Genomic DNA, 15877 nt, shown 5'->3' on the forward strand with positions numbered 1-15877 from the left:
TTAATTTAAACGTGTCTTCATTTCAGCCAATTTTTTTTAAACAACTGATTTTTTTTTCATAGCATGTTTTTTTTTAACAGATAGGTTTAGAAGTTCTTTTTAAATAAGTTTTGATAGGTTGTCTTTTATTTTTATTTTATATGTCATTTGCCTCGACGAGCAAAAATTTTGTTTATTTTCTTTTTGTTATGCTAATAATAATTTGTATAAAATGGAATTTGTTTTTTCTTATAAAAAAATTAAAAATCAGTTTTGTGGACGCCAACTTCTTGCTCACCTAAACGTACAAATTTAAAAACGACCCTGCAACAAAAACGCAGTCTGTCGTCGGTCTGGTCTGGCTCAAAGTAAAGAAAATGGCGGAGGGCGGTGGTTGTGAAAGCTCTGCTCGAGCCTCCAAATCACAGCGCTATATTCACCGCCTGCGTTCCGCTTCCTCATCATTTTGAATTTCTCAAGACAGATCAGAGGAAGAAAGCAGCAGGGGAGAAACGAAAGGTGCTAAGGAATGGGCTTCAACATCTCCCTCTCTCCTCCTCCTCCTCCTCCTACCGTTCCTGCTTCATCCTGCTAGATCTGACGGTAATTGCTCTACATTTCCTTCCTCGCCCTATTTCCTTTACGTTTATGTGCTGATCGCTCGAGATCTGTTGCTGCATCAGTTGGAAGACTATGATTTATGATGTTCTGAATCTAGACACACTAAGATTGATCCGTCCTATTCTGTCAAGAATCTCTCTTTCCGGCACATCTAAATGTAGGTTGAGAAATCAGGTTCCTTTTTCAATATACTGTAGCAGGGGGAAGAATGGCCGTCTCTTGTAGGTTTGAAGCTTATTTGGGGGATAATATCTATACTCTGGTATATTGGGATTTCTCCGCTTTCTTGAAATCATTTCATGCTTTTTTTCCTTCTTTCTTTTGACCTTTGCAAAACAAGTTCATCTATTTAAAAAAGTCCTTTGTGTTGAGTGTTAGTTGGTTAGAAGTCAACAATGATCACCTTGTTTTCGTGAACCGTCTCATTGGCTGAATGGCTGGGATCATTAGGATAGTTTTACCGTAGAGAATAAGAAATATCAACTATAAAATAACAATACCTTCCTTCTTTCCTGTTCTATGGAAGGGAAGAGTGATTAGCCTTTTTGTTTAGAGGGCATATCCTTGATTTAGATTGGGTTTGTTGTGGATCTACCTTATTTAGGTGAGAAACTGGTTTCATCTTCTGGACACTCGTCCAATGAGTACCATATGCCCAGTGTTTCCAAACTTATACCAGAGTCCACCAATTCAAGTTACACATATACCGGGCCAAAGGTCCACATACATATTTTATCTCAAAGGTCACTTTTGAGAACAAAATTAGTGAAGAAAAAACATGGAAAATGTAAAATCTTTTTTGTGGTAAAATTACAGGTGTGCCCTTATAAAATTATCTTGATCTATTCCACTTCAAAAAGAAAATATATCCTTTTTAATTTTTAATGTCATGAAGGGTTTTTCCTCTTAGAATAGTAACGTAATGGTGATTGATAATTGACATCAATGCCTCCTAAGTTTTGAACATAGTGCGAAAGTACCTTTGATTTGTCTCATCAAATTCATCATCCTTTGATTAACCACTTGATTAACTTGTATTGAATCATTAGGTTCTAATGAGAGGAAATGACATGTCTTACTATGTGTGTATATCTAAGAAATATGCAATTTATCTCCAAGAAATTAGTCTTTTAACCTTCCTTGTTATTACACATCACAGAGCCCTCCCTCCAAGATTAAGAATCTTGAAGAGTTAGAGATCATTGCAGCACAGTTCGCTTTCGATAGTTTGAATTTTCCCCTTGATTCTTCTTCTGAAGATCATACCTTCCTTTGGATTGGCCTTTGCTAAAAAAAGACAATCCCCTGTTTCTTTTTGCTAAAGCCGTCCTTAGTGAGTTTATCTGTTCTTTTCTTGTTCCCTTAAGGAGCCCCAGCCTCATTGTCTTCCTCCATCACAAGTACCTTAGATTTGTCCTGAAGAAAACCTTTCTCCTACTTTTAACACTTCTTTTTTCTTTTTAGGACATTAACCAACTCTTTGAGAGATATATATTCCTAAATTTATGTTAAAAATATTTTAAAATTCTTCTAAAAAGTGGACTGTCAATGATAAAAGTCACCACAAAGGATTCATTCAAGTTCATTTTATTCTCCTTTTGGTCATTAAAGAATCCTCCTACTTCTGGTATTCCTCTTTAAATTTTAGGATATTACCTGACTCATTGAAAGAAATGTCTTCCTCATTCTGTTTCAAAAATGTTTTGAAATTTCCAACAAGGTGAAGTTGTGTAAAGGATAAAAGTCACTGCAAAGTATTCATCCAATTTTATTTTGTTCTACTTTAATCATTTAAGATTCCTTTGCAATTCATACAATTATTTTATTACACAATGATTAGCAATTATGCAAAAATTATTTTATTCATTTTCAAGAAATATTTTGCTTGCTATCCTCAAATATGAATTTTTTATTCAATGTATCTCTAAGTTCCTTTGTCATTATATGGTGCTGGTACATGTCAAACATATTATCAGACATCAAATTGAGGATGTGGCTATGGAGCATACGATCATTGTTCTCCCAATTTTATTGTCCTTGATCCTTCCCTAAAGTTTCTCCCTATTAAAACTCTGCGAGAAGAAGGCAATCCATTTTTACCATTTCTTGGAACTAGAGTCATCAAACCTAACCTATTAGATGATCTACCATATCTCTAATCATTGTACAATTGCTACGTGTGACAAGCCATTATTTTAATCCACCTACAATCAAATTCTCAACATGTTGACGTGCTTATAAAAACATCTTCCTAAGTAATTAACTAACTATTTTAGATTAGTGCTTTATCCATCTACATAAGGTTTGCACTAGCGGATGAGCTTAATTGCATGACAGGGCCTAAGGTTGTGCAAGGCAGTTTGGATTAATAAGACAATTTGGGATGAGTTATGCTTTGGGTCATGGAGGATATCGTAGATCTGGATTTATGCAGCCTCTTTGACAAGCTGATTTAATCACATTTGTAGAATCATGATCTAATCACTAGGGTTTATAGGTTAATTGGATTTAGATTGTAACACTGTAACCTAGTTACATACGAGAATAATGAGCTAATTGAATGAGATTTATAACTTTAGGCAAATGAACTAATATTAACTTTCATGTGAGCATTCAGGGTGGCCACAGGGCCTGGATTATATTTACATGTCTAAGAAACTTCCTAATAATCTCTTTCTTTGCAGATACATCTACTCAACTTTTGGCTGGCCTCAACAAATACAGAGGGTCCCTTAACCTGTCCTCACTAACTGATAACAGCAATGCTGATTGCTTAGCTGAACAAGTTGCATTGGCATTCAAGGGCCAAGACTGCAGCAACTCCACTGGATCCTATACTGTTCCTGGCGAAGAGCAACAGCTCCCCAACTTTCCTAATTATTTAAGCACCTGCCATCTGAATGCAACAGTCACCCGAGATGGCTCCATTATGCCTGTTTGCGTTCAAGGCTTAGCTCCTCACCTCGTTCTGTCAAACTACACTGACACCCAGTACAACCAGTATTTGAACGATAGCAGCTTTGTTGGAATTGGGATTGCTGACGAGGGTGACTGGGTTGTTGCCGTTTTGACTACTGATACACCTACTGGAAACTATGCTCCGGCGGCCGCAGATACAACCTCTGGTTCAGCTATTTTAGTTGATAATCATCTGTATGTGCTGCTGTTGCTTCTAGGTTTTGCATTGTTTTTTATCAGCTAAGTCATGTGTTTTATGTTTTCTCCTATCAACTTCTGATTTTTTTTTGTTAAAAGATACAGCAAATTGAATAACATGCAGGTTATTTTCCCATGAGTTCATAATTTTGTCGTTGTTTTACCCTATTATGTTGTATTGTATTGAAACAAAATTGCTGAAATTTGCCTCAGTCGAGGAGGCCAGCAACTGCTAGTCACCTTCGCTGACCCATCGTTCTCTTATGGCAGCCTTGTTACTGTAGTTTACATAGTGCCATCGATCACTTACTGTGACTCTTCTCTAGCACAACATGGCACATAGTGCCAGAATGCTGTAAAAGAGCATGGAGCATGACATTTATCAAGTTTTACAGTAGTGCAACAGATCGACACATTGCATGAGGATGATTTTGGTAACGTTATAATCAATTACTGAAGTTTGCTAGATCCAACAATCTAGCACTAGCTCTGACCATGGTTGGAGATGAGTCTAGATGAAATTAAGCTAGCTAGCAGGAGTTCAGTTGTGGTTAGGCTTAAGTCTGGTTAGGTTATGTGGGGTTTAACTCACTTGAATTGTTGGGGTTCAACTACTAAAGTTATGGTGTTTTTGTATTGTGTGAGAAAATTGCAATTAATGGAGGTCATCTATTCACTCCTCCCCCTTCTAGTGAAATGTGTTGGTCATTCAATTAATCTCGGCGAAGCTAAGGTAATGCCCAACTGTAGCTTCTCGATTTACTTATTCATCGATGGTTATGGGATCGACCGTGTTAGAGCCGCTAAGGTAACGGATTCCACCTTTGCTGAATTGTTAGCCGTTCCATTGATCTTGGCACTTCCTCCCATATAGTCACAAATTATTGGCACCAAATTGTGCTCTCTAACAAATATATTCCAACAAATGAAATATGCCAACCTCATCAATTGCAAACAAGCAATTCTAAGCTTCAAGTAATATTATTTATGAATATTTTCATAATCTTTAAACATAAATATAAATATATTCAAATTTATTCATTTTAATGAATTATTTAAATTTATTTTATACTCGTAGAACGTCAAATCCATTTATAATCCTATTTATATCAGACTCGCATGACTTCTCAACGTTGGAAAAAATCTCTTTTATTGAGAAATTAAAAAAAGAAATTGCATGAAAGAGGGTATTATCGTCATTTTATTCTTCGCTTTTAAAAAAATTATGAGCAAAATCTCACGACCATGACAAGAAAACACGACGCCAAGAGGGCATTATCATTCAAAAACTTTAACAGGAAGCATCGTCGATTAGTTTCTAAAATTGGAAATGGACGGCTGCCCGACACCCGATCAAATCACTCGACGGCATCCGATCCGGAGAAACAAAAGGGCATGACAAGAAAACCGCTCGGTCTCCCTCTTCTCGCCGGTGAGCCGTTCTGTTTCGCGTTCGGTTCTTCGATTCTGATGTCTGTCTTCTCTTCTCACCAGGAGCAATTTAAGTTTCATGATGACGGATGCTTCGTCCCGATCCAGAAAGGCTGCTAGATTTGAGTTTTCTTCTTGTGTTCTAGCCATCTCACACGAACTTTTATGATACTGTTCATCAAGTTTTAATTCGAGTAGAGTTCGGTTTTCTGGTTTCTGTCTTCTCTTTTGTCTTGCTTGTTTTATTTTTTGGATGAGGAAGTTCTTGTCTGATAATTCGTATGCTATTTGAGAAACTTTTTGGTTTGTCGTCCCAGTGTTAACCTTGTTTCGTTTTCTCCAATTTAGGCAAAAAATGAGAGAAATCCTCCATGTCCAGGGAGGTCAGTGCGGCAATCAGATTGGATGATTGCCTACAAGGTATAGTCACTTATCTGCTTTTATATGATGTTTTCTCAGGGATTCATCGGCGATCTGTTTCTACAAACAAGATTTGATCTCAGTTTCATTTCTGCTTTCTTTTTAGCGTCTTCAAAAAAAAAAAAAACGAAATAATCATAGATGCATATTGTATATAAAAAGAAATTTGAGAAGATTTGTGTTAATAAGAAGGACAGATATACTGATTCTGTAATTTAATAAAGACGAAACATGCTCAACTTGGCTCCCTTATCATTTTTAAGATGAGTGCTTCTTTACCAGAGGTAGGCGGCGGAGGCTGAATTTTGGTTTAAATAGTCACTATGGAACTATGGACAAGCTTTCAGTAAACAATATATGGATCATTTAGTGTTTTTTTTCCATACACTTGATATTTGATTTAGCTGTTGATCGATGTTTTAAGTGCTTGTTTATCCTTTATCGGGTAGAATTAGACTTTGCTTTCGCGGTAATTCCTTATAATACAGATTTTCTCACCAGGTTTTCAAGTATGCCACTCTCTTGGTGGAGGAACTGGTTCAGGAATGGGAACACTTCTCATATCAACGATCAGAGAGGAGTATCCAGATTGGATGATGCTTACTTTATCTGTTTTCCCTTCTCCAAAGGTTTCTGGCACTGTTGTTGAACCCTACAATGCGACCCTTTCTATCCACCAGTTAGTTGAGAACGCAGATGAATGCATGGTGCTGGACAATGAGGCTCTTTATGACATTTGCTTCCGCACTCTCTAGTTAACAACTCCCAGCTGTAAGTTGGTCCTTTTAATGTTTATTTGTTGGATTTATTGCTAACTTATGAGCATGGGCCTAAAAGTTTTTTTCCTAAACTAAAAAATTGATTCAAGTAATTGTGTTATCTGTTTTTTCTTTTGACATGAATTTGACTGTGATTGAAAATTTTATTATAACTGGATGGAAGTATGAGGGAAAAGAAATAAAACGACTAATTTTTCTTCTTTACTTGGAAGGAAATGGAGAGTAAGAAGGAATTCAATTACATCCAATTCCTTTATTTTATTACCGCCCAGATTGAGCAGAAATAGTAGGTCGGTTCAATTGATGATGAGAGCAGAATTGTATGGTGGGTGGTGGTCTAAAGTCTCTTAGATTGATTAATTGTTAATCCTCAAATTCTCTGCAGTCTGCACCTTTTGAGTAGATATAAACGAACACAAACTGTTCAAATGTTATCTTCCTATTTGTCCACGCTTGAGCAGTGCTCTGGTACAATATGTGTATATATGAACCACTGATAAATGGTTGATGACATCCTTGAAGCGGCACATTGTGATTTGCTTTTTGGTTCTTTCCCTGAAGTTTTTTAGTCATATGATTTTATCAGTTAGATATCTGGAGCATGAATTCCGGCCTAAGTTTTGCTTTGATATTACTGGATCCCTTTCAATTTAACCCTTCGGTTGGTTTGTAGGTAATTTTTAAGTGTATACTAGTTCTAGGCCCTTGTTTAAACCACATATTTCACTCAGTTAACAGTCTTCTATTTTTTAAGGCAATTATGTATAACACCAAGAAAATTGTTGTAATTTCCATACAGTTGCTTGAAAATAACTTTGCCTTTGCTAACTTCATTTACTGGGGATTGGAAAATAACAGTCTTCTCAGTTGCTCTCATCAGTTGGAGACTTAAATCATTTGATCTCTGCAACCAAAACATGATGTGTGCTGCTGATCCTCGGCACGGTCGATACCTAACAGCTTCTGCCATGTTCAGAGGCAAGATGAGCACAAAAGAAGTTGATGAGCAGATGATCAACGTCCAAAACAAAAACTCATCGTACTTTGTGGAATGGATTCCTAACAATGTCAAATCTAGCGTTTGTGACATACCACCAAGGGGCCTCTCCATGGCATCTACTTTCATTGGCAACTCCACATCCATCCAAGAGATGTTCAGGAGAGTGAGTGAGCAATTCACTGCCATGTTTAGGAGGAAGGCTTTTTTGCACTGGTGCACTGGCGAGGGCATGGATGAGATGGAGTTCACTGAGGCTGAGAGCAACATGAACGACCTTCTCTCCGAATACCAGCAATACCAAGATGCGACTGCTGCCATGTTCAGAGGCTTTTTTGCACTACCAAGATAAATTAGTGTCTCAATCATGGCTAGCATCAATTAACATTGATGGTGGCGTTAGGTCGCTTAAGGTTTCACAGGCTCTGACAAGATTTGCCACCCCAAGATTTTATCTTTGAACTCTCACAGCATGGCTGAAACTAATTATCAAATCGAAACACCATCTCTGTCAACAATCTCTGCCAGCGAGATGCAACGGAAGAGAAGTGCCAAATGAAACATATGGTCAAAGGCGAAGCAAAAGTGACGGTGAAAAAGTAAAAGAGGCCATGGCAAATCTCTTTGACTAAAAGGTGTGCAATCCTGCATGCATCTAGGCATCCTTTAACGAGCAGTGCAATTACTGCAGTGCGAGTAGAGATCCGAAGAGGAACCACTGTTGGACACGAGTGTAACAGGGACAAGAGCACTAACAGATGCTTGCAGCCGCTGGTTGATGTACTGAAAACGAGTTGTGGTGGAACTACAGTAGAGCACCAATATAAACTATTCATTCTCGACCAGAGTGAGTGAGGACCAACTGCTGAGTTTAATGACACACGTGACTCACAGGGAGCTATTTAAGGTGGTTAGGTGGCTAATTATGGGCAATATTGCAACAGGATGAAGAGAATTAAGGGTGTCTCAAGTCATCGTAGAAACGCCAAAAGATTAACAAAGAGTTTCACAGCAGCTGCTATTGAAAAAACAAATAAAATGCAACAAGAGGATGGATGATTCAGATCCTCCTTGTACGTGGTTTTACTTGTACAAGTACAGTTATGAGCTTCTGTCGATATATGGATCACCTAAAATCGAGCTGTGACAGTGACCTCAGACTGGTCCATGGTAAACGCTCTCTTAAATCTGCTGCATATCTACTGTGCATAATTAAGACATTTATTTGAAGTAAACAAAGATAATTTGAAATGAAGGCACTTAAATGAACGTAACCTGTGCAGGTCAATTATTCTAGTTCATCAATCCAACTACCCGAGGGCTACTATTAACTTTGAGTGCAAGGAAGAAATTTTAGAAACGTCCCTAGTTCTTGAAATTTGGATCGAGAGTAATGGTGCAGTCCCTTGATGCATAAGAAAAGCCTTTTAGGGGATTTAGAAACTCTTTGCAGTTGCTTGGCATTCTTAATACCTTTGCTCCATCTTCCCCAGCTTCTTTTAACCTATCTAGCTACTTTAATTTATAATTGTTGCTTCATGTTGCTCCTTTCTTTTTAAAAGTGTGTATATGAGAATAGAGAAGAAAATATTGCCATTCACTGCCTTCTTTTTTGCTTGTTTTTTTTTTTCCTACTCTTCCCTGGACATTCCTGTGCAGACTCTGCAAAATTTTTAAAGATTTGAACTGGGCAAACAAAGCTCTGACATATTCCACTTCCCCATGAATCCCTAAAATCACCATCGTACTTACTAGCTTTGCCAAGGCCAACTTAAAAAAAAAAAACACCATCTTCTAATCTCTTCTTCTCCCCAAGAAAATTCTTTAGATTTCTGACAAGGGTGGGTTAGGATTGTTCTTAATTCCAATTTTTCTGCCTCATTCTCTTATCAATGGCAAATGATTGATTGAACAAACTATTGTTTTTTTTCTCTCTCTCTTAAAGCTGATACAAGAAACTAATATATTAACATTGATTTGAAGCTACAGGTTGCACACTCATATGGATTCCAGGATCATCAGATGATTACTTTAAGTGAATGAATCAATCAAGTTGATGTGCAGTCTTGCAATGCCACATGGGTGATGAACCTGGGCTTGTCTTTCAAAATGGCATCTTCTTGTAATCTGAGCTGGCCTACAAGGGAATTGGGATGCCTTCAAAAAGAAGCTGGTGCATCTTTATAATGATCATTATTTACATGTTTCCATGTACATTGAACTCTCCTGACCATACCAGGGGAAGGTACCTTCTCATAAATTGAGTAGCCAAGTCTCAACAAACCTTGTGCAGAAACACAGTTCACAAGGAGTGTTAATTGACTTCTTTTCATGGGACCACATTGTTTAGATCTCAGATAGGATTTAATGCCATTAATCAAAGTTGTTTTGTTTTAGAATGAAAGTAAAAGTTTCAGAATGTGTTCTTCAGGAATGTGATCTCAGTGGATGAAACATTTTATACTCAATGAAACAAGCCTTCATATCGAGTCAAATTTCCATGAAAGCTCAGTCACTGAGATGGACAGGAAGATTAAGAAATGCAGAAAAGAAAAATAGTTGTTTAGGTGGTGGCTGAAAAAGGACAGGCTGTGAGTGAGACACAAAACCAAACTCAAGAATCAGATAATGGCGTTATTTCCATAATGACCAACAGCAGGTTCCATCCATCCATCCACCATCAGCCAAGAGCTGCAAAAAGCAAAAGGCAGGGAGGGATTCTTTCTCTCATTCTCTCTCGTTCTCTCTTTGCTTCCTCTTCAGCATAGTTTTACATGATGAAAGAAGGCTAACACTCAGCTCTCTCCTCTTCATTACGCAAGGATTCATTGCTTTGGCCACTGCTTCTCACTCTGTTCCCTTGTGCTTCACTCCCGTCTTAAAGTTTCCTCCTTTTCCTCTCTCTATTCTAAAAAGTTGAGCTTTGCTGTAGTTTTCTCTCCTTTTCCTCTACCCCTCTCAAATTTGATTTTTTTCCCACTTCTTTGTTAATCTTTTTAGCTTGTTTCTTCCTATCTATTGTACTTCTCCTTCTTGGCATCCTTGAATTTGCTAGTCCGTTCTCAAATTTTACTCATTTTTCATTGAGTTTGTGTGTTTAGGTTTCCATGGGAATCTGCCATGGAAAGCAAATACAAAACCCCGAATTCCAGGAAGAAGATGGCCTGCCGGCCCTTGACATTGGTCAACCTACGCCGGTTCCGAGAACCCCGCAGCAAGGCAAGTTTCCCTTCTGCAGCCCAAGCCCTCTTCCAGGCTCTTACAAGAACTCGCCGGCCAACTCCAGTGTGAGAACGCCGTTGATGTTTCTCAAGCGGCCCTTCCCTCCTCCGTCGCCTGCGAAGCACATCAGGGCTCTCCTCGCGCGCCGTCACGGCTCGGTGAAGCCGAACGAGGCGTCGATCCCCGAAGGCAGTGAGGTGGAAGTGGGATTGGACAAGAGCTTTGGATTCTCCAAGCAGTTCTTCTCAAAATTTGAACTTGCAGAGGAGGTTGGGCGTGGGCATTTTGGTTACACATGTGCTGCCAAGGTGAAGAAGGGAGACATGAAAGGAGAAGAGGTGGCGGTCAAGGTCATTCCCAAAGCAAAGGTTCATCTCTTTTCCTTCCTACAGTTCTTTGTTTGCAGGTCATTTGTTTTTCTTCCCATCATTTTTATTACTTTCACGACTTCCCTTTATAGCTGTGACAGTCAATAGTGTTTGAAAGAATTCTAGTCAAGAACTGGGATTTATTCTTCAGATTTATATTATTTGTGATATTTATCTAGGCCAAACATCAAAATGATGCCTTTGATATAGTGTGTTTTCAAATTTACCATTCACTCGCCTTGTAAACCCATCTAAACTGTTAAAACCTCATCCACTTGTCCAAAAGAATCCAATCGGCCCTCATCCAACTCGATCCGTTGCTCAAACCTTGTCAAATGTCTGTTTTCCAATTTTAAATAGTTTGATTTCATATAACAGCTTTAGTCAATAGTGCTACATGGAGCTAAACTTGTTTAATTTCAAAGATAATTACTCTATTGCATTCCATGGAGCTTCTAAAGTTGTTCTATGCATTTGTTTTCAAATTTTGCCCAGTGTAGCTCCAGTGTTGACCATAACTGATATGTAAAATTAAATTGCCCATATTTCAAAGAAACTCCTGGAGTATGAAATTTTGGAAAGTGGCATGAAATTTGATTAAGACTGGCAGAAACAATGTGAAGCATAATGTTATTCTTCATTAACAGTATTGTGTTTGATAGAATCATGATGGTATAGATGTACTATTTTTTTCTTTCCATTCTGTAGTTCTTGTTTGATATATAATAAACCTTCTGCTTGTTTCACTAACATTCTAATACAAAGTATATTTTATTTTTCTCTCTCTCTACAAATGTGATATCGACATTTTGTTTTGTTTCTGTGAACTGTACTCTAGGGAAATTTGTTTTCTTCTCTAGGGAAGTTATCTATGATACACTTCTGAAGAACAAATTATGAACCATTCTTATCTTCCCGTGACAACCGATATACATGCTTTGGAGGATTAATGGACATGGATTCAAAGGCTCTTACGAAGGAAGCCATTATTGTACTACCATCTGAGTCATCAATCTTACATGCATTCTCCTCTTGTTACATCTAGTCTATTCTTACATGGTATATATAAGAACTAAGCAAGTGGCATACACATCACTCTAACATCTTGTTATCTTTGATTAGAGTTCTGGTAAAAATCGAAAAAAAATGTTCCAGTAAAGTTCCGGTCAGCACAGGAAATACTCCAATGCTTCTTATTGTTAGCTTTGATTAAGTTATGGCTTTTTTTCATCATATAGCATTCCAGCTACTGGACTTTCTATGTTTTCTTATATAATTATATATTTTGTTCTCATTTACTTGGTTTTCAAAGTCACATAATTTCACATAACTTTCTAATTGATATGCATTAGTACAAAATAAAGTATTCTCTGAGCTAGTCTTGTACAAAATACTTTGCAGATGACAACTTCTATAGCTATTGAAGATGTACGTAGAGAAGTGAGGATATTAAGTTCTCTAGCAGGGCATAAGAATCTAGTACATTTCTACGATGCTTATGAGGATGAAGATAATGTGTATCTCGTAATGGAGTAAGTTTACACCACTTTAAGGCACTCTAGATCCTTAACTTCTGGCCATGGTCCTTATGCAGACAAAGATGATATTATTACATGAAGAAAGTCATGTAGTTCTGTTTGTTCTAAATTCTGGAATTCTCTTCTTCTTCCAATTACTTAATGCTATGTGATTGTAAAATTCTTTAAAAAATTTAATTGTCAGACATTCAAATTACCAAATATAAAATTTGAAGAAAGTTCTGCATTGACATGAAGAAAAAAAATATCTTGCATTTATTGACCATAGTAAAAAGTGAACCTGTTTTGAAAATAATAGATCAGCATTTCCATGTCCAAACTGGATCGTTAAATGAGGATCTTGGAGTTGAACACCTAAAATCAGATAGATTTGTGATTCTAGTGCTACCAATTCAGAATGCTTGAATTAACAGCTATTGATTTATTAATGAAACGCTACAATAACCACTTTACAAGGCAATAGCATGAATAAGATAGCATTGGTGCACATGCATGTCTTAAAATTTGAGCTAAGGAGTCTCATAAAAGTTAAAATTCACAACGATAGTAAAGTGTAATAAATATACTCAGCAGATATGGATGTTTTATTTCTTTTTTTCCTGTACCTTTAGATGCCATCTAGTGAGCAACTGATTTAATCTTTAAATGATTGAAGAGGCTTTTCATTCTTTGCATCATGCATTGTTTATGCAACCCTGTCATGTATTGTTTGAGAAGTTAATTGTGATAATATAATTCAATAACATAGTTTTTGAAATTTACTGATTTTCTTTTCATAATTATAAAATTATCATATGACTCACAATCATGCCTAGAGGCATATATTCAGCTACAATGTGCAGATCATTAACTAACAATTGACAGTTTCTATTGATAGAGCTAATAAACTTCTCTTTGATAGGTTATGCAAAGGTGGTGAATTATTGGAAAGGATTCTGTCTAGGTATTTGCATATTCAAAGTTGTACTTTTCCAAATAGCTTTCTATGGATTCTTTTTTTAAAACCTCTTCTCATGGCTTGAACCAAACAATTGAGGAGTTCTCAACTTTCTTTTGTTTTAGGGGTGGGAAATATTCAGAAGAAGATGCAAAAACTGTCATAGTTCAGATTTTGAGTGCTGTATCATTTTGTCACCTTCAAGGTGTTGTTCACAGAGATCTCAAACCAGAGGTAGTTATTTCTCCTGATGGAAAATTTTGAACTTCTTTGTGTAATGCATCCTGATGTTTTAGAAGGAATCATATAGTCAATTTGTGATCACTTCAATTTTCATGTTTAAGTTTGAAGTATCGTGTAACTTGGGCTTCTGTTTTATTGCAACAGAATTTTCTTTTTACTTCGGGAGACGAAACCTCCAACTTAAAGGCCATAGATTTTGGCTTGTCAGACTTTGTAAAGCCAGGTTGGTTACATAACATTGTTTTTAACTTAAAGTTAACAAAATGCATTTTGTTTTGAGATTGTAAGATAAACAAACATGCCATCTTCACTGGGCCTACAGACGAGAGATTGAATGATATTGTTGGAAGTGCATATTATGTCGCACCTGAAGTTCTTCACCGTTCTTATGGAACTGAGGCAGACATGTGGAGCATCGGTGTCATTGCATATATTTTGCTCTGTGGTAGCCGTCCTTTTTGGGCACGCACAGAATCTGGTATATTTCGAGCTGTTCTAAAAGCTGAGCCAAGCTTCGATGAAGCTCCATGGCCATCTCTGTCTTCTCAAGCCAAAGACTTTGTCAAGAAATTGCTGAATAAGGATTATCGAAAGAGAATGACTGCTGCACAAGCTCTTTGTATGTTTCTCATCACATTGAGTTTTGGAGGAAAAAAAAAGTGTACGAGCTAGTTAATAACTAAAATCAACTGATCTCAGGTCATCCTTGGCTGCAGAATCCTGAAGAAATTAAGATTCCTCTGGATATTATAGTCTTTAAGCTTATCAAAGCTTACATATGTTCGTCTTCTCTAAGAAAATCAGCATTGAGGGTATGCTCTATTCCTGCTTGAGAAAATAGAAACTTTTATCTTGCACTCCTATTGTGTGAGAATCATGGACCTGTAATGGTCCAAGCACAGATTTACTGATTTCAAAAAATGGTTACTATTTTTTTTGGCAGTCATGATTACAAGCTTGTTCTTTATGTGACAGTCTCTTGCCAAGACCTTGAAGGTAAATCAGCTCTATTACCTTCGAGAGCAGTTTGCTTTGTTAAATCCAAACAAGAATGGTTATATCTCCCTCCAAAACTTAAAGACGGTTAGTTGATGGTTTCCTTGCATCATGATTTTTTGCTTTTCTTTCAGATCACATAACTTCAGAATTTATCTTCTTTCAGGCCTTGCTAAAAAATTCGACGGAGGCAATGAAAGATGCAAAGGTCCTTGATTTCGTAAACATGGTAATCCTTTTTCGAAAACTCTGATTAGCTTAACAAAAGTTTTGACTGATGAAGTTGGATACATAAGCATGTTTGCCTCTTTGGAACTAGATAAGCTCCCTTCAAAACACAAAGTTGCACTTTGAAGAATTTGCTGCTGCAGCAATAAGCGTGCATCAGATGGAAGCACTGGATGCCTGGGAGCACCATGCTCGTCAAGCTTATGAGTTCTTCGAGAAGGATGGTAACAGGCCCATCATGATAGATGAACTTGCATCAGTATGTCGTGAATACCAAAAGAATGAATCCTATATGCTGCAAATATGTGATACCTAATGACTATGCACTTCTACAGGAGCTCGGCCTTGGCCCATCAGTTCCAGTTCATGTTGTTCTCCAGGATTGGATACGACATTCTGATGGAAAACTGAGTCTCTTAGGATTTGTTAAACTTCTTCATGGTGTTTCTTCGCGCCCAATTCGAAAAGCTTAAATAAACTTTGTCTTCTTCGAGCATTGATGCAAATGGTCTCAACAGCTGATTGCTTGATGAATCAAGAGAAGAACCAAACAATCTATGCAATTCCTTAACCTTGATCACTGAGTGGGCAACCCAACCAAAGATCTCAGCAGGCAGGACAACACAATTGAAATCTTCCTCTTAAGACAATGTTTTCACTTATTGATGCATAGGTAGATGTACAAATGAGATAGAAAACGCTGGAGATTGATGGAGTTGAGGCCGGCAAATGGAGTTTGCAAACCTGCACTTCTCTGTTAGCACTCAATAAGATATTTACTCTCTTATCTGTGATGTGATGAAATACATTGTGAACAATTAAGCAGCTGCCTTGTGTTCCGGACAGGGTGGGTTCAAGCTACATGGATTACATAAAATTAATGAAGGAGCTACATTGCATGCCTTTCATTAATTGCTGCTTTGAGGACCATCACTTTCAGTCATGTCTCAGTCGAAGCAATT

The 15877-nt window shown here is 37.3% G+C and overlaps 1 protein-coding gene and 2 pseudogenes across 1 annotated transcript; all 3 read left to right on the forward strand.

Moving 5' to 3' along the window:
* Window positions 1-336: 336 nt before the first annotated feature.
* Window positions 337-3874, forward strand: LOC141822409 (putative GPI-anchored protein At5g19250; annotated as a pseudogene).
* A 1127-nt stretch (window positions 3875-5001) lies between these two features.
* On the forward strand, window positions 5002-7735 carry LOC141821612 (tubulin beta-1 chain-like; annotated as a pseudogene).
* A 2337-nt stretch (window positions 7736-10072) lies between these two features.
* Window positions 10073-15837, forward strand: LOC141821200 (calcium/calmodulin-dependent serine/threonine-protein kinase 1-like). Its single transcript, XM_074708592.1, has 11 exons — window positions 10073-10973; window positions 12375-12505; window positions 13413-13454; window positions 13574-13682; window positions 13836-13914; window positions 14014-14310; window positions 14391-14503; window positions 14667-14774; window positions 14854-14916; window positions 15007-15174; window positions 15251-15837. Exons 1-11 carry the CDS (start codon window positions 10491-10493, stop codon window positions 15386-15388), a joined length of 1731 nt encoding a protein of 576 aa, XP_074564693.1. The 5' UTR covers window positions 10073-10490; the 3' UTR covers window positions 15389-15837.
* Window positions 15838-15877: the final 40 nt, after the last annotated feature.

This window comes from Curcuma longa, chromosome 2, assembly GCF_044706935.1.
Source record: "Curcuma longa cultivar G26 ecotype Majalengka, Jawa Barat chromosome 2, ITB_CL_G26_1.1, whole genome shotgun sequence".
NCBI lineage: Eukaryota > Viridiplantae > Streptophyta > Magnoliopsida > Zingiberales > Zingiberaceae > Curcuma > Curcuma longa.

What these genes read in the sequence shown, in the direction of transcription:
- LOC141821200 (XM_074708592.1), top strand. Translation starts at nt 10,491, where the DNA reads ATGGGAATCTGCCATGGAAAGCAAATACAAAACCCCGAATTCCAGGAA. An exon ending in TTGGAAAGGATTCTGTCTAG is followed by an intron (nt 13,455 to 13,573) that starts GTATTTGCATAT and finishes CTTTTGTTTTAG; the next exon opens with GGGTGGGAAATATTCAGAAG. An exon ending in TAAGAAAATCAGCATTGAGG is followed by an intron (nt 14,504 to 14,666) that starts GTATGCTCTATT and finishes TTTATGTGACAG; the next exon opens with TCTCTTGCCAAGACCTTGAA.